We start from the raw sequence: 19,701 nt of genomic DNA on the forward strand, positions 1-19,701 counted from the left end.
GAAGAATCACGCAATACCTTTATAGTAATAGACATAACACAGTGACTAATAACAGACAATAATAACAGAGTTGGTTTACACAACTCTTTCCTGCCTTCTACACTGCAGCTGCAAGGAAATACATACTTTTGTCACAAATGTATTTCATTTTCTTGAAATAAAATACCAAGAGTGGTCTTAATGCAATACATATACCATTTGTCTTGCTTTCTTCATCTAAAAACAGTTCATTACAAAAGATGTTCATGTTAGTACTTAAGATTTTTGCTCACATGGGGGAGAAATCAACCATGGGGCCTCAGCCTTTGCAGCGTCTTTACCCTGCCATGTTGCATGTCTATCATCTTGATATTCCTTTTCCCCTCCCTTGAAGAACATGTCTGGGGTGTTTTTGGGTATGTTCCACACCGTCTGTAGCTGACATAAGGACATCCTCACCACTGTTTTATGTTCCTTTTTCCTTTCTTCGTTCACCTTCTTCTATCCTTTCTCCACTTCAGTGTTTGAGGCTACTCTTTTTTCTTCTTCCTCCCTTGTGCATACCTGAAGGGCAGCCCACGCATCTGATGCATAACAGGTGAATTTGTAATGTGTAATTCCCAGCCCCGGGTCAACCTGTAAGGTTCACAGGTACAGGACAGGTCCAGGAAGGAGTGGTTTCCAGAACTGCTACCTTCCCAAACTGTTGATTGGCCCCTCTGTCAGGTTTTCGGGAGGCATGACCTTAAGTGTGAACAACCACCTAAGGTGGGTGCACCTTGTTGTGAAGGGGGCCCCCAGTCGGAAGGAGCATGCCATCGGAGACACTGGCAATCGTGGGGTATTTTCTCACAATGAGCCAATCATCTTCACAATCCATGTCTACGAGATGTAAATGGAATGAGGCTAATGATACAAAGACCCTTCCCGCTGCACCACAGTTCCTCATGGTTTTGCATACTGAAGATGGTCAGTCCTTCGCAATGGTAAATCCATTTATTATTCAGAAAGATGTTGATGCACTTGCTGGCCCTGTGAAATCCTGCTCTCGTTTATGAAATGACACTTCGTTTTTGGAGACTGCTTCTGATTTTCAAGCACAATTGCTTGCTACTTCTCCACAGCTATCCTGTTCGTGTTGAGGTCCATTGAACTCTGAATTCTTCCCACGGTGTTATTTACACTAGGCTGCTCAGCAGTCTGACCGAGGCCGAAATGCAAGTATACCTCTCTAATCAGGGTTTCATTGCCGTCCATCAAGTGATGAAAAAGGTAGATGCCTCCTTAGTGCCCACACACACTCTCTTTCTCACCTTTGATAGAGTGGTGCCTCTGTCCATGATCAAAGCAGGCTATGAGGTTCTCACAGTCCGACTGTACATTCCAGAGTCAATATGCTGCTACCGTTGTCATCGCTTCAATCACACTCGAATGTCTTGTCAACATCTGGCTAGATGTGTAACCTGTGATAGGGATGCACACTAAGGCAATTGTCCGTCTCCTCGTCCCTGCTGTATCAACTGTCATTGCACTGTTATGACTGACTGATTTGAGTGCATTTCAAGCACGCCATTCGCTTTCTCGGCTCCTGTCGGCATTTTGTCTCACTGCGCTCTCGAGCGCTCTGGCGACAGAAACCTGCAGTTTGGCTTCAGCCGAACAAAACTTTATGAGTTTTTCTACGTATCTGTAGTGTGTCGTGACCATATGTCAATGAATGGAGCTACAGTGAATTTATGAAATCGCTTCAATCATTTGTAATAGCCCTGTACAACAGCATCTGGACAGAGGGCATGTTTCCCAGATGTTGGCGTGAAGCCACTGTCATATCCGTACCTAAGCACGGTAAGGACATACACATTCCTTCTAGCTACCACCCCATCTCTTTCACCAACTGTGTTTGCAGGGTGATGGAACATATGAATCATGCCTGGCTGCTGTGGTAGCTCAAGTCTCACTGTTTACTAACAACTGCACTGTGTAGATTTTGAGCACGCCTTTCTACAGTTGACCATCTCCTCACTTTGTCCACCCATGTCATGAGTGGTGTCATTAATGGTTTTCAGCGGAAATCCCAGACTGCGGCCATGTTTTTCAATTTGGAGAAAGCCTACGACACCCGCTTGAGGACTGGTATCCTCCGTACTCGCTACATGGGGGGCTTCCATGGCTGCCCCCTCCGTTTCCTTAAGAAATTTTTAAAAGACTGGGTTTTCAAGGTACATGTGGATTCTGTCTTGTCGGGAACTTCAATCTAAAAAAATGGTGTGCCTCAGGGTCCCGTGCTGAGTGTCACTCTCCCGCCTGGCATCACCAGCTCCCTTTTTGTTGACGATTTTGCCATCTATTGCAGTTCTTCACAGACGTGCCTCATTGAGTGGTGTCTTCAGTGATGTCGAGATTGTCTTTACTCATGGACAATCGTTTTTCTGCTGACGAAACCGTTTGTATGAATTCCTGGCAGCGCAGTTGGTTTCTACCACCATCTTTACATCTTGGGGGCTCCTGCCCAAGAGGAAACTCCCTTGGTCTTCCCACATGTCTTACCTGGCAGCCCGCTATACACTGTCGCTCAATGTCCTACTTGTCCTTAATGGTACTTCCTGGGGTGCAGATCGAACCACCCTCCTCCATTTGTACTGGTCCCTAGTCCGTTCGAAACTAGACTATGGGTGCTTTGTTTATGCTTCTGCACCTCTGTCCCTCTTACGCCATCTCAAAACTATCCACCACCATGGCATCCGTTTTGCCACTGGCACCTTACACTAGCCCGTTTGAGTGTCTGCAAAGCTGCTGAACTACTGCTGTCCTACTGCTGAGTTTCTCCTCAGGAAATATGCATTCCTTTTGTCTGCCATTCGTAGCCACCCATCCTATGCCTCCTTCTTTGTGACTCCTTTGATCACCAGTATGGGGTTTATCCATCTTCTCTGTCACCTCGTGGAGTTCACTTTCGTCTCTTGCTCCGGCAGATTAACTCCATGCTCCCTGCAACCTACCCAGTGGATGTGAACTCTTCACCACCTTGGCTTCGTGCAACGGCCTGTTTTCACTTGGCCTTCATTTGCTTCCTAATGGCACTACACGAGTCTTGCTCTATCACCTTCAGTTTCACAAACTTCACATGGAATTTCACTATAGTACCTTTGTGTACAGTGGTGGCTGTCAGACTGATTGTGGTGTTAGGTGTTACTTCGTTGCCAGCCTCTGGTGGCCGAGCGGTTCTAGGCACTTCAGTCTGGAACCGCACGACTGCTGCGGTTGCAGGTTCGAATCCTGCCTCAGGCATGGATGTGTGTGATGGCCTTAGGTTAGTTAGGTTTAAGTAGTTCTAAGTTCTGGGGGACTGATGACCTGAGATGTTAAGTCCCATAGTGCTCAGAGCCATTTTGTTCCTTCGTTGTTGGTGCAGACGTTTTTCAGTATCGGCTTCCAGCACATTGCTCAATATTCACAGCAGAGCTGTTCGCCCTGTATCAGGCCACGGAGTACATCCGGTGACACAGGCTTTTCAATTGTGTCATCTGCTCAGACTCTCTCAGCGCTCTTCAAAGCCTCTGTGCACTGTACACCATCCATCCCTTAGTGCAACAAATCCAGGAAAGCTTTCACTTGCTCGCTCTTGATGGAGCCACTGTGATGTTTATGTGGGTTCCTGGTCACGTCGGTCTGACAGGAAACGAGGCTGCTGCCAAGGCTGCAGTCCTTGTACCTCAGCCCACTATTTATTACATTCCCTCTGATGATATCTATGTTGTCATCTGTCAGGAGGTGGTGTCACTATGGCATCGCCAGTGGTCCTCCATTCCAGGGAATAAGTTCTGGGTTATTAAGTCTATCCCAGCAGCTTGGACGACCTCCTCTCGACCTTCCCGCTGCAAGGAGGTCATTTTAACTATGTTGCGTGGTGGGCACTGCCTTGTTAGCCATCACTATTTGTTAAGTGGCGCTCCCTCACCACTTTATGCACATTGCACCAAGTTTTAACTGTCTACCATTTCCCGATGGAATGCCCCCCCCCCCCCTTTTTTTTTTTTTTTTTTAGTGTTTGCCGTTTGAGTTATTGGCAGTTTACCTTTTATCCATCACATGCCAATGGTCATGTAATTGTTAGTGCTTGACTTCATTCCTCTATTGCTTATTTTATAGATCTTTCTCCACATCCCTGTTTCTAGCTGTCTTCTTTTCCGTCATCGGGGATTGAGGCAGATTCATTTTTAACTCCTGTCTTTGTCTTCATGTTTCACAGTTTTGACATGGGCGTTTATGACCCGAGTTGTTTCTGCACCCTAGAACAAAACAAAACTGAAGAGAAATACGGAAGTCCTTACAGTCTTTTGTCATCTTATGTCTTTACTTACCCTTGAGATCTCAAAATTTGTTGGGAAAATTGCTACAACTTGTGTGAAAATCAGGGAAATTTCAGGGAATTTCATTTGAGGAAACTTGGGGCAACCCTGTGTGTGCAACTTTATTATCGTAATCTGTTTATGATAGTATTTGAATAGAGGTAATTTTAGTATGCATGCCATTGTTTGTAAAAGACTTTGATTTGTCTTTAGTGGCACTACTACCAATATTTTCTTTACAATAATAGATTTTGATTACATCATATTATTGGTCTTATTTTCAGATGAAAATACACTTTTCCATACAACATGATGATTAAATTTTGTTCCAAAAATCGTCTATTGTTAGGGCACAATGGTGCCTGTGCTGTTCAGTGATACAGGAAATGCAAAGCCTTTTCATTAAATACATAAGAAGAAAATTACCAAAAATGTTTTATATGTATTACAAATGGCCAGCTAATAGTATGTGGAAGAGATCTGACTCAGTGGGTGGTGAGCACCAGTAAGTGAAACTAAAGTAGTAAATTACTAAGAGGGAAGGAAATCGGCAGCCTTCAGTCTATAGTACTGAATTAAAGGAGTAAATTTTTCATTTACTTCTGAAGTAAATTTATTTACTCCATTCCTGGTGGAGAGCACCATTGAAGAGTATGCTACAATTTTAGTAACTTAAGGAGGAAATAGGGCCAAAATTTACTCGTAGGTAGAAGTAGGAGTAAAGCAAGAGAGTGAGGTGCGATCTTTGAGTCCTGTGTTTTAACTGTCAAATTCTATGGATTACCTGGACTACAAAGAATGTATGGAGATGGAGGAAGAAGTGAACATCCCAAGAATAAGGATTGTAATGGAGCGAAGGGACCCATTTGTGACATATAGCGAGAGTGATTTCAAAGAGCGGTTTTGAGTTTCATAAGGAATCTTTTGAATTGTTTGCTTGGTATGCTGGAGGTGTTACTGCAGGATAATTTTGACTCAAGAAACATGCTTTGTCTCCTAGGCTGCAACTTCTTTGTGGACTGCGAATCTTTCGCTCAGGTACTTATCAAACCATGGCAGGGTATCTCATTAATATCCATATTATATCTCATTAATATCCATCTTACTACTGCTGGAAGAGCTTTTAACAGTGTGATAAACAGTTTAATTGCATTGAAACCACTGTGTGTGTCCATGCCACAGAGCCAAGAATGTCTATCAAAGAACAAAAGGGAATTCTGTCGAACTGGTGAATTCCCAAATCTCATAGTGGCCATAGATGTGTATGTATACCCATACTTTGTGCTTCTGGGGTACAAGCAGAACTATACAGAAATCGCAAGAATTTCTTTTATCATCGGTAATGCCAATATGAAGTTTTTGAATGTGGTAAGCCGTTGACTGGGTTCCACGCATGATGAACGCATTTGGGACAATAGTTGAGTTGCTGCAGAATTTGAAAATGGGACAATATGATGGGTTGCTTATTGCAGATAGTGGATATGCTCTCTCTCCAAACATCGTATGATGCCTGTGTTCTGAGCCCACACAGGTGCCGAATGGTGCTACAATAGAGGCTATATTGCTACCAGATGTGTAATAGAGCAAGCATTCGGTGTTTGGAAGAAAAGTTTCCAAATTCTCACTAAAACAATGCAGTTTAAACCAAACAAGTGTGGGAATGCTATTGTGGCTGCTGCAGTTCTACAAAGCTTTGGAATATAGTTAGAAATGAGTTTCACCCTGATGCTGTGGAGATGACTCACCTCGAACAATATGCATTTCAGCCAGAAGCAGATGCTGCAGGCCAAGCTGTCAGAACGTCTATATACGTAATTTAATTAAAATTGTATCTAGTTTGCTACTAAAATTAGAAGTTAATGTAAAGATGTTCCTTTCTTAAATGAATAAATAAGCCACCGGATTGTCACTATTGCAGTGAAAAGTGACTCATTTTATTTATGTGTAATTTTATAGTTACATTCTTTTTTCTTTCTTACTTTTTTCTTAGGGGATTAACATTCTCATTTTATTTCTTAATTTTGTATACAAAGTCATACAATGTTTCCATTATTCCTAAATAAAGACTTCTTTTATAATATTGCAAATTCAGATAAATATTATAATATGGTATTAACAAAAATTAGTACCGATGCTGAAACGATAAACACAAACATTATGCCATACAATAAACAAGAACATATAAACCATTTGAAAAAATATGATGGAAAAAAAAGATGTTTTACACATATAAATATTTTCTTATTCATTCACAAAAAACAAATTTCTCAAGCACATTGGCTGAAGAACTGGAACCTGAAGTTTGCTCCATTACGTTGAACTTTTTCATAATTTCCATTTTCAGGTTTTGTTCTTCTTCCATGATTTCTCTTTGTCTTTCTATTAATAACATTTTTGCATTGTATTCCTCTCGTTTTAAAAGCATTTTTAAGGAATGAAGCTTGTCTGCTTATTTCAACAACTCTCGGTTCTTCACTACAACCGCATGTTCTCTGTCTGTTTTGCAAGGTGCATCTTCTGATAAGGTCTGACCAGAGAATGCAGGCCAAGGTTCATGACTGTGGGATAAAGTTCCACCTACAGCAGTTTCATTGCTACCTTCAGAGCAGTTATCATCATTGAAATTGCTTGAAAGTCTCACATTATCTCCAGATGTGTCATGTCGTTAACTCCAGCTATCCTCTCAAAAACGTGTGGGATCATATCAACAACCATTTGGCTTATATCATCGATCTTCATCTCACTTACTCCACTGCCAGTTTGAAAGTGTTCTGGATTACATGTAGCTTTCATTTTCTTTGTTTTCACTTTCATGTCCTTCCAAATTACTTTAAGCTGTTCTCGTGATCTTTGTGTAAGAGCTTCTGCGTTGTATTCAACGTGTATTTTTTCCCAAGCATCCTTTTTTTTTCCTTTTTAGCATTTTGACATCTTCCTTTTTAGATTCAATAGTAGTTATGTACTTTTTCATTATTTCAGCAAACCACTCTTTTTCATTTCCTGGTATGTTTTTTGAATGTTCCTTGGCTACCTCCATGTTGCTGCTAACTCGTAACTCAAACTGGCACTTAAATTAATACGTGTCACCAACCAACAATGGACATTGGTAGCTGTAGATAGTGGGGTTAACAATAGATTCATCCAGTAATAGAATGTTTCTTTTTCATAATACACAGATCTTATCATCAATTAGTACAGTAGCATTTAGATTTTCCAATTTTAATAATTCAATTTAATAATCCTTTCTAGCTTCTAAAATTATAGCAATCAATATTTTCAAAGCGGGAACATAATGCATGTACCAGCAGTGTGCAGAAGTGGCTTACTTCTTTAGTAAAAAGACGTTACTACTTTAGTTACAACTAAAGAAGCAAATAGAAATTGAGCTCCCCAACAGTTTCTAAAATAGTGTATTACTCTAGAAGTAATTTACTAAAGCAGTCCAGCCTAAAGAAGTAAGAATTACTACAAAAGTAATTTATACTACTTTGGTGCTCGCCACCCAAAGGATCAAATTCCACACTAAAATGGAATGGTGGGTTGTGTTCTTCATCAAAATGAGTGTGATGCAATGTCCAGTTTCATTACTACATTAAATCCTAATCTTGCTTTCTTCCTGAAATGGAGGGAAGGCTCCTCTGCTTTCCAGATTTACAATAATTTTCCGTTTTTTCGTTTCATTTTAATGTGAAGTGGTAATATGAGAATGTGTTGCAGCTGTGTCGTTCGCTGGCTGGATCTACAGGAGCAACGCCTTGCCGGCGAAGAGTCAAAGGATGCGCATATGGAGCAGCTGGTGGTGGCCTTGATGTCACATGTGCGCTTTCCTATGATGTCGCCTCGTCAGTTGGCAGAGCTCCTGCTGTCCCCCCTTACCAAGAAGCACAAGGAGTTCTTCATGGAGAGGATGGCAATTGGAATGGCTTTCCATTCAGGTCACTATCGTCATGGTCATGACTATTACTACGCTAATGGATGAAAGATCACTACCATGAGCCGCTATTCACACATGTATTTATGTACTAGCTGAGCATGTGTAGCCTGGGCATGTATTTGTTCCAATCTTCTATTAGTCCATGTCTTCCTCCCTCCCCCCCCCTTTTCCATCTCCTCCTCTACCACCCCACTGTCCATTTCTTCCCCGCCCTCCCTCTCCCTCTCCCCTCCTCCGTCTCTTCCTCTATTTCTTTCCCTGTCCTGTCTCTGTTCATCTCCTCTTCTTTCCTTTCTCTGTTGTCTGTTCTCCTTCACTGTCTTTCCATATGCTCCTTCACCCTCTTTCCATCTCTTCCACCCTCTATCTGTCTTTTCTCTTTTGTATCTCTGTCTATTTCTTGCCCCCACTTCTCTGTCCATATTCTCCTCTTCCCTTTCTCTGCCCATTTCCTGCTTCCTCTCTCTGTCCATCTCCTCATCCCCCTCTCGGTCTGTACATCAGCTTCTCCCCCTTCTCTGTCCACATTATCACCATCTCTCCAATAGCAAGTTGTTATTTCTTATCCCCACAGTATGTATTTCCAGTTAGTAAGAATGTGTGTACCAAGTTTGGCTGAAATTGATAAATCGATCCATGCATTTAGGAGGAACTTTTTACATGTGGTTTTGCCCGTGTGCGCACTTTTCACCTATGTTTAACGTATTTCACCTGTATCATTTATTGAATTTAACACTGCAGTTTTGTTTTCTTGCAGTTCAGTGTTTGTGATACCATATTTCCTTAACTATGTGTCATACAGATGTTTTTGCAAATAACATTAGTAGTGAAAAAGTAATAAATTGAAACATCATGCCAAATATGGCAATTTTACTGCATGAACAGCAAAAACGTAGTAAGTGATAAAAATATTCTTTCCATCATTTTGTGCGAGGTGTTGGCGAGAAAGTCTCATAAAAGTTTTGAAATTATGTGAAAAGTTTGTTCCAAGTCTCTTAAGTGCTTTCATTCTCCAATACTGGATGACTCAAGGATTGGTGTTCGTGCGTCGTCACCTTTATCACCCACACCCCTTTGATTTGGGGGGGGGGGGGGGGGGGGGACGGTTCTTTCCCTCACAGTGCTTCTTTCTAGACAGAAAGTGGTGTGTGCACCAAGGTTGGTAGAAACTGATCTGTGGTTTAGGAGGAAGTGTGGAACGTAACATATATACAGAGTGACAATTATTGAATTATACGGAAAAAATGTAAATTAGTTACAAACTGCAGTGTGCACACACTTGGTTCAACATGTAAACATCACTACAGATATTCAGATTTAGGTTATGACTTGTTCGATATGCCTGCCATCATTACCAATGATGTGGCGCAGATGAATAGCGAAATTCTGCATGACCTGCTGAAGTGTCAGAACATTGATCGTGTCTATGACCTCCTGAATGGTTGTTTTCAGCTCAGCGATGGTTTTGGGGTTATTGCTGTACACCTTGTCTTTAATATAGCCCCACAAAAAGAGTCGCATGTGTTCAGATCTGGAGAATGTGGCTACCAATCAAGGACCATGCCAGTGACATCTGTATACATGAGAGCCAGAATGCAGTCCCCAAAGTGCTCCTCCAGGAGATCATACATTCTCCTGCTTCAATGGGACAAGCTCCATCTTGCAAGAGCCACATCTTGTCGAAATAAGGGTCATTTCTGATAATGAGGATGAAATAATCTTCCGAATCCTTCATGTACAGTTAGGTGGTCACTGTGCCATCAAGGAATATTGCACCGATTATTCTGTGACTGGACATTCCACACCGCACGGTCACCGGTTGAGGGTTTAGAGACTTCTGGGTCGCGAAATGCCGATTCTCAGTCCCTCAAATGTGACAATTTTTCTTATTGACTAACCTATCCAAATTAGGGACTTTGTTGCTAAACCAGACCATACAGTGCATACTAACTCCTACCATGCCCCAAGGCCAACCGTGCAGTTTGAACATCCTAAAGCAAACCATTTAGAAGTTATGATGATTTTATTTCATGTAGTTCAATAAGTGTCACCCTATACATACATACATACATGCATGCATGCATCTTTATAATGTGTATGGATTATGCTGCTTTGTGCACTGTAAGCATCACATCACATAGACAGATTGCTTTTGGCAATTTCATTCTCTTGTAAATCCTTCATAGCCTCAGTGCAATCCTGCTCTCATCCATAGCAATGATCAGAGAGCTGTAAGTGGTACTGTGATGTGCCACAACCTTAGTGGATGCAGCTCTGATAATGATACCAGCCAGGGTAGTCAACGAACATCTCAGGGAGCTGATTGGTTTGTATGAGAAATGTGTTATTGGGCATAGTCCTTGTGGGCTAAATTATGATTGAGATGAATGACGCATTTTTCAGTGTTCGTATCAAAGGAAGATTCAATTAAGAAACCTAAAAAATTATGAGACAGAGTTGCTAGCCAGGACTTTATTCCAGAGGCAAAATGTTTGGTGCTGCTGGTACACGTGTTTGAAAGTAAAATTAATGACACTATTGAAATTGTTACATGGCTCATACGCCTCCTTAAAATCCTTAAAAAGTCCGTATTTCAGCTACTAAATTTGAAGGGTCCGTAAAAACTCCTTATTTTTGTCTGTCTTCCAAAAATTACTATTGTTCAACGCCTCATTTCGTGGAATAATTTACGTATACCCATTTTATTTTATTACTTCTGAAAATGACAATTTGGTATGTCAGGTCTACATAGTATGCAAGCAGCATGATGTCATTTTAAGCTACCACAGAAAAAACTATACGCACTATGTGATATCACTACAAATGTTGCAGTACTTGTTAAGAAATTTTGAGTTAAAGGACTACATCAGCGTGTACAATGACTTCTATGTAAACACAGCTCATCAGTTCTATTGCAGGTGAAGATTGCGCCGCATGCTATGAATTTTGTTTTATTAGTAAGCTGGGTTGTAAGGTTTTGGTAGTATACAGGGTGTCCCATTTATCTTGACTACCCTAAATAACTGTCTAGATGCAAATTACAAAATGTTTCAAGCTAGTGTTCTTTGGCCATCAGGGGGCCATCAATCAGTATGATTGCCTTTGTTGTAGCTTTGTCTTTTACAAGGATATGAACAGCGGTATGACTTTTTTCAATGGCACCCTGTACTTTTTATTTGGTAATTCATTTCCTCTCCTAAAGACCTATTCAAAAATGTATCACAGTGTACCATTCACTGAAACACAACATTGTTAATTACATTACACAACATTGAAGTTGACTCTCCCAGCACTTAGTGCAGGTACTCGGGATAATGGATCACATCCACGTGTTGATGTTGACAGAGAAGCAAATGTAAACATAAGTAGAATGCACACCCGTCATTCCATCAACCATCATCGGTTGAAGAGTTGTGTGAGTAGAATATACACCAACGAAGAGAAGGTAGAAATGCTACTCACCTGTGGGGAATGTAAGTTCGCAGAACAGTAATTGCAATACTGTTTTCTTATGTCTACTGCATCGACATAACGTTTGTTTTATTGTTGTTGTTGTTGTTGTTGTTGAAGGTAGGCGAAATGCTACGCAGGCAGCGGAACTGTACAGAGAGCGATAACCTGACATGAACCCACCTTCGCAGCTGACGTTTTCTCGTCTTGTTGTGACGCTTCAGGAAACGGGAAGTTTCAATCCACGACAACACAATCATCGTAGCACTCACGCAGATGAAGCTGCCGAAGTTACTGTTCTCACTTCTGTTGCTATGAATCCACATGTGAGCACACGACAACTTGAACATGAGATTGGCATTCCTAAAACCAGTGTCCACCGTATTCTTACCTGTCAGTGTTTCCATCCTTACCATGTACACCTACGTCAAGAATTGCATGGGAGTGATTTCCAGAATTGTGTACAATTGTGATTACGGGAATACATTTGTGTAGGTGACACATTTAAGTGATTAAAATTGCAGGATCACAGTTTAAAGTAAATGTGATATGTGCCATTGCTAATGTGAAATACTGTTACATTAATAATGGGTGTAACTGCCAGAATGTTGAATGCAGACGTGTATGCATTGTGTTGTACAGGTGCCAGATGTCTGTCTGTGGGATGGAGTTTCATGCATGTTGCACTTAGTCAGTACAGGGACGGCTAACACTGTTTGCAGATAGTGCTGGAGTTGCATCCAATGATGTTCCATATGTGCGTGATCAGAGACAGATTTGGTTATTAAGCAGGCCAAGGCAACATGTCAAATCTCTGTGGAGCATGTCAGGATACAATAGCAGCAGTACGTTGCAAAACACCCACTGGTGTAGTTCATGAATGGCAGCACCGGATCAAATCACCAGACTGACAAACAGATTTGCATTCAGGGTGCGTGGATAACCAAAAGAGTGCTCGTGCTGTCATACAAATCACACCCCAGACCATAATTCCATCCGTAGGTCCAGTGTATCTAACACGCAGACAGTTTGGTTGGCCCTCAACTGGCCTCCTCCTAACTAACACACGACTATCACTGGCACTGAGGCAGAACCAGCTTTCATCAGAAAACACAACAGATCTCCATCCTGCCCTCCAGTGACCTCTTGCTTGACACCACTGAAGTTTCTACTGGTCGTGGTTTGGGGTCAGTGGAATGCCCGCTACAGGACATTTGGCTCAGATCTGCTCTTGAAGTAAATGATTTATAACAGCTCGTTGTGTCACTGTGGTGCCAACTGCTGCTCAAATTACTGCTCCAGGCGCAGTACGATGCACCAGAGCCTTACACCAAACACTATGGTCTTCTCTCTCTCGTTAGTGCCACTTGGCTGTCTGGAGCCTGGTCTTGCAATCGAACATTCATGTGACCACTGCTGCCAGCAATTGTGCACAGTGGCTACGTTTCTGCCAAGTCTTTCTGCAATATCACAGAAGGAACATCCAGCAGCTTCTCATAACCCTATTGTACAACCTCATTGGAACTCAGTGAAGTGTTGATAATGGTGTCTGAGGCGTCAGATCAGAGGGGTGTTCTGAACACAATTTTGACACAAAGCAGCTCAATAGGCTGTGGAGTGGAAGGGGTAGGCTAGCAATAGAACAGTGCATCACCATTGACTAGACACTCATTTATTGAACACACAAGTCACGTATTACCCAAAAGGAACAATCAGTACAAATTACAAAATAATATTCTTTTCCTTTAAGTCACTCAAACATTGAAACAGGCAAATAGCAATCATTTAACTGAAAGCCTTTTAAGAAAGCAAGACTTGAAAATTTGAATGATGAGTTAAAATCATATTTAAATAGGCTCTGACCGAGCACGTATTTTAAAACGAAATACTTCCTTTAAGGAACCAGTGATCAAAATTAATTACGTAATCCTCAATAACCGTATTACATCCAAGACATTTAAGATTAAACAGTAATATATAACATCAGAGAGCTGCAGTCCCAAGTTTTAAGCAGCATGTTTCAGATGGACTGCACTGCAACAGTACAATACAAGTCCGTCACAGGATCTCCCCACACAGGAAGTTATTGCCGCAATCGGCAAAATATTAACGTCATTCCATGTACAGACCTAAAACAAACTAAAAGCTCTCTTAAGTTTGGTACAGTTAATTCCCTTTCAACATAACATACATCACAAGTCTAGCCCTAGGACAGCACTGACACCCTGCAATTTAGCACACGAAAAACTACAGCAATGCACTCATCACATATCCTTACAAAATCCAAAAACAGAGCGCCAGCTCCCCAATAGCGGAACATTTAACCACGCGCAGCGTGCGGGTTTGCGGGATGCTGATCTCGCCCTTAACCTCAACACCATTTCAAATACTAGTCAGCCTACAATCTTGAACCACCATACACATTCCTTCAGTTACTGCATAGAAAGCCAATGTGATAGGCAAACAGACCAGTATATGATAAAAGCTTAAGCAATTTCCTTACTAGACAACCCTTATGAATAATAGCCATAATTTAAAAAAAAAAAAAAAGCGTTAGCACACCCACAATCAAAAGACAAACAACGCCAATCATAAGGACAGTAGCACATAAGCAAGTAGCAATGGTAACTTCCGCTTAGATTGGCTATAAATCAGCGCTTGATTTAACACACCAGAGAACAGTCTTTACAACATAACCTTCAATACAATAGCAAATTACTCACAAGTGTACTCCCCCACGATTTCGATTCGCAAAGCCATAGACAAAATGTGGAGAACACATCACTTGGACCAACATAATGGTGCTCCCTCAGTTACCCCAAATAACTGACTCCCTTAGTTGCACAGCAAAGAACCAGACCTAATGAAACCACCACAGTTTTTGCCTCTAAATTGTCGCAGCACAAGTGAGACTCAATCACAAATGTAATATTACATCACCAGTTCCCGTATAGTCAGTACAAGCAGCTGATTTTCACCTGTTTATAACAGCAGGCAGCAACATCGTACGGAAAAGAGCGTAGACAAAAGCTCTTACCAATTCTCTTCTCCGAAAGAAGCCACCGCATCTCTCGGGAACCACTGGGACACCGAATGCAAAAATCGTTACTCCTTCACACAAATTACAGGACACCCACTTCCCGTTGCTTGCTATGGCGTCTTCCGTCAGAGCCAACTTGTATATCTCCATGCGATAGGTCCGGTCCCACACTCGCTGCGTCAACCCGACAACCGTCTTCCACCACGTCCCGGAGCGCACCCCCACAGCACCTCATCTCATTACTCCTCGCGTGGGCCCCAGAGGGCGCTGCTTATGGCCCAGACTGTGGCAGAAAAGATAAACCACCAGAGTGGCACTATCGATATGAGCCACCACGGCTCAGTGTCTTTGTGACCTGAAAGACATTCTTTACTAACGCTGAGTCATCACATCCAGTCTCAAAGGTAACACGCTCACAGCTCAGAGGTAACTAACACTCACAACTGTTACAGCCTGCATTTAAAGCAAACCTGATTTGCATCCTTGTAGCAGTATTACTACCGCAACTCTCATGCGAATGACACGAAATTTTGATAGACATCATGTTTTAGGTGTAGAAACATGCCTGCAAACTTTCATTTGTGTTACACAGCTTCTTCTTGGTGTTGTGATTTTATTTTTGTCAGTGTATTTGGTTAAAAACTTCAGTTTTTTTCACATCTTATGGTTTCATGTTGTAGCTTGCATTTATTTAGTGGTCATGGTTAGTATGATGTTTTGAAATTAAGAAACATGACAGCAGTTAATTCACAGAGCTTTCAATAAAAGATGTATTCGCTTTACGTACAGTGGACTTAAGGTCTTATGTTACTATACATGAAATGCAGCCCACATACCGAAATTGTTCTTACAGTTGAAGGAGTGCCAAATCTCTCTGTGGTGTGAAGTAAATAGTGTTTACATGGTGTCGAAGGTGTCCCTGCTCACTATGCCGAATTCATTTGTGCTTCTCTGTTTCTTATGCAATTCATCAGATTAATCTCATCCACAGTCTAAGTTGGCGTTATAGTTACAGTGTACTTAACATGATTAAATGAACTGACATTGTTGTCTGTGTGGCAGATTAGTGCAAGAGTAAAGCACTGGACCAGTAAAAGAAAGATTACGAGTCCTAATTCACATTTAAACTTTTTTTAAGTTTATGCGTATTTTTCTCTTAGAAAACTGTTTTCTCATAGTAATCCAGCCTTAAAATTATTGACTCTCATTTTAATTAGTATTAACTCTTTGATCAGTATAACAAACTGCATGTCTTGTTACCTTATTTCTGCTTGCTAGAATGTAAAACACAGAGTATGTAAATCATTGGTATTAGTTGCTGATTAATATATTACAAGGCAACAGAGATTTGTCTCAGCTAAAAGCATACAGAATTGGAATCTGTAAATTTTTCTGTAGCCTTTGTTGATATCAAAGGAAAACACATTTAATTTTTGAGTAATATCAACTACATGGAAGAGTTCCTGTGGCACCAAGTCGTCAGGGACTATTAATAGACATTTAATAAGGCATATTCCTACTGGTAAATTAGGTGAACTGCGTAGTAGAGTCGAAACTTTAAGAGCAATTACTCTAATAGACTAATTCTGGAAATGGAAAAGAAGCAGAATTTTGTTTAAGAGTCAGACGGATGTAGTGTGTTATGGCCTCACAGATAGGCTTTGGTTTTGCTAATGGTTTTCACAGTAAGAGCCTGCTGGTTTGGGTGTATTTTCTGGCACCATAAGGAAAGTCCAGGGTAATTTCACCTCCTCGTCCCCTTGTCCCCCACACCCTGCTGCGTCCTTTGGTTTGCCAGAACTGATACCTATAAATTTATAGCTGTTATATACGGGTGTCTGAGGAAGGGACAGGAAATCGTCTTCGAAACTGCATTTTCTGTAGTATGGTTGCTTTCAAAACCCTGCAACCTGGGGGAGAAGAAAAACAGAAAGAAAAAACACTTGTGGCTACAAACTGAGCTTTGCTCCACACTCGAAACGTACATTGGTTGTGTAACAGTTACTCTGTGCATTGCTGTAGACTGAGTTGTGTGAAACTTGTTAGACTTACTTCGATTCAAAATATTTCAGTGTCAGAAGAAAGAGAGGGAGAAGACATCCGAGGGTGCATGCTGTGCAAGAGAAGTCTTTAAGTGGTAAGGGCACCAAAATGAGAGGGCAGGCTTGTTGACCACCGCAATAACGTTGGGAAGACTTGCTGCCTATCACTAAAGTATAGAACTGTGGATGAATTAAAAATTTACAAAAACGCTATTGTGAGGATAGAGAAGTAAAAAGTTCAGAGCTGAAGAAAATCAGGCTGTACCATCTCAGCTAAACACTTCAGGAATAGAGAGAGAATTTGAGAAGCGTTTGACAAGTATGGACGATTTTCAGGCAAATGCAAATCGACATCATATTTACAATTAGTATTTGAGAAAATAACATCCAACCCTCAATAAACTGAAGGCTTCCTGAGAAGAATCAGAACATCATGGAGGCAACAAATTGTTGCTGGGAAATGTAGTTCATGGTTTAGGCTTCAGATAAATAAAAATTAAAAAAAATTGATGGAAGAAAGCTCATAACGGAGAGAGATGATATTGCTGCATGGTGGTGCTGATTTTTGAAGACAGTATCAAAAGAAAACTTTGACTGTATTAAAACTTATTTGCAGATTAAAACTGTGTGCCAGAGCAAGACTCGAACTCGGGATCTTTGCCTTCCACGGCCAAGTGCTCTTCTGACTAATCTACCCAAGCACAACTCACGGCCCATACCTGCCAGTAGCTCGTCTCCTACCTTCCAAACTTCGCAGAAGTAACTTGCAAGACTAGCTCTCGTGGAAGAGAGGATATTGTGGAGACATGGCTTAGCCAGAATGTGGAGGATGTTTACAGAATGAAATATTCACTCGGCAATGGAGTGTGAGGACAGGTTGTGAGTCATGCTTGGGTAGTTCAGTTGGTACAGCACTTGCCCATGAAAGGCAAAGGTCCCAAGTTCGATCTCCATCCAGCAGACAGTTTTAATCTGCCAGGAAGTTCCTTATCAGCGGACGCACCTCTAGTGTGAAAATTTCGTTCCAGGAACATCCCCCAAGTTGTGGCTAAGCCACGTCGTTGCAGTGTACTTTCTTTCAGGAGTGCTACTCTTGCAAGTTTTGCTGGAAAACTTTTGTGATGTTTGGAAGGTAGGAGACGTACTGGTGGAAGTAAAGCTGTGAGGATGGGTTGTGAGTCGAATTTTTGGGTAGCTCAGTCAATAGAGCATTTGCCCCCAAAAGGCAAAGGTCCTGAGTTGCAAAGGTCCTGAGTTCAAATCTCAGTCCGGTGCACAGTTGTAATCTGCCAGGAAGTTCCATATCAGTTCACACTCCGCTGCAGAGTGAAAATTTCATTCTTGTTTAACGATATTGGTAAAGGCAAGCCATTCAACAAGTACAGGCTGGACACATGATTCAGTAACTGTCACCATGCCATAACCTTCTGGAAATAGTAGTAGATTAACTCTTCTCCATGCATTTACATCTGCTGTATTCGTGAAAATCTGTATGCTGTTGTTTAGATTTAAAAGAATAGAATTGCTGAGAAATGAGCAGAGTCACATTTCATTGGTGGTTTAAAAATTCACTTTGGAGGAACTTGAGCAAGCCTTCAGTGATAGTTATAGGCAATGCTTTGTATCATTCGACTGTCCTTGCTTATGTGCATACAGTAGTCTCTAGAAAATGTTATTGATCGGCTACAGTGAAAAAACATTCCCGTACCATTGATTGTAGAAAGGGTGAATTACTGAATCTGTGGCTCGGTATAAACCACCCTTACCTCTGTACATTGGTGATAAAATGGCAAAAGAAATATGACCGCAGGGTCCTCAGACTGCCACCATACCAATGCCACTTCAATTCCTTTGGAGCCTTATGGGGCCAAGTTGGAGGTTATGTGTCATAAAGAAAGAGTTACGTTAGCAGAAGTGAAAAGATTGGTAAAGGATGCTATAAACTGAACCTTGTCATGAGACTGGCATAATGTTGTAACACACATGAAGGGAGCAGTAATGATAGCATGGGAGAATGTGTAATGAAAATGACATTGGACAGTTTCTTGTTTCATTAAATTCTAAAAGCCGTTCTAGTGACTACACAGACAAAATAGTGAAAGTGTTTCAGTTACAGATGACAAGCAGCTGTTAGTGGAATAGTGTGTTACCAGCGTGCGTGTGTGCGCGCAAGAGAGAGAGAGAGAGAGAGAGAGAGAGAGAGAGAGAGCGTATGCACACAACTGTTGATTGCATGAGCTTGTGGCATGTTGTGTACAAGCCAGTAACTCTGCTCCCAACCTCTGCCTTTTGTCAGTTACAAAGTAATTTTAAACAATTATAGTTCCCCCCCATGTTTTGTGTTGTTTTTTGCAAATTTTGGCATTTTGATGCTTATTTTACCAGCACTTTTTTCTAAGTGTTTTGTTTTAAATGGAAGTATACCTATCAGTCTAAATATCAAACAACGAACTCAGGGCACAGCCACCTAGTTGTGGTTGCTGATCACCAGTCTGACAGTTTTATTTTCGGTATTTCTTACAATTATTGACCAAATCTCAAAAGTTAAAATGTTGTCAAAGTCTACTCAGGCAGAGATATAATTTTGACATTAAGGGTTTAACAAGTGAACTTTGGATGCATCTTGAGGCAGCATAGCTCACAGCATGTAAATACGCAGTGTTTGAGAATGAGAGAACCTAACAATGTCTAACAAACTTTACACGTAATTTCAAAGATTTTTGAAACTTTTTCTCAGACAGCCCCCACAAAATGAGAAAACAAATGTTTTTTGCTTACTACAGTCAAACCCGTATTTTACGTTTTCATGCGGTCCAGACTTAAAAAACACAAAATTGATGAAAATGCAGAATAGAGGAAAATATTTAAAAAAACCCAAACTGTAGGAAAAAACACACATAATTGGTT

At 41.2% G+C, this 19,701-nt stretch overlaps 1 protein-coding gene across 2 annotated transcripts in view; it reads left to right on the top strand.

Moving 5' to 3' along the window:
- Positions 1 to 19,701, top strand: part of LOC126425213 (BTB/POZ domain-containing protein 17) — a 126,441-nt gene that overhangs the window by 91,419 nt on the left and 15,321 nt on the right. For both annotated transcript variants that reach the window (XM_050088169.1, XM_050088168.1), the window contains exon 7: positions 8,046 to 8,263. In XM_050088169.1, coding sequence (XP_049944126.1) covers positions 8,046 to 8,263 — 218 coding nt within the window. The remainder of the gene's footprint in view (positions 1 to 8,045; positions 8,264 to 19,701) is intronic.

This window comes from Schistocerca serialis, chromosome 10 (assembly GCF_023864345.2).
Source record: "Schistocerca serialis cubense isolate TAMUIC-IGC-003099 chromosome 10, iqSchSeri2.2, whole genome shotgun sequence".
Classification (NCBI taxonomy): domain Eukaryota; kingdom Metazoa; phylum Arthropoda; class Insecta; order Orthoptera; family Acrididae; genus Schistocerca; species Schistocerca serialis.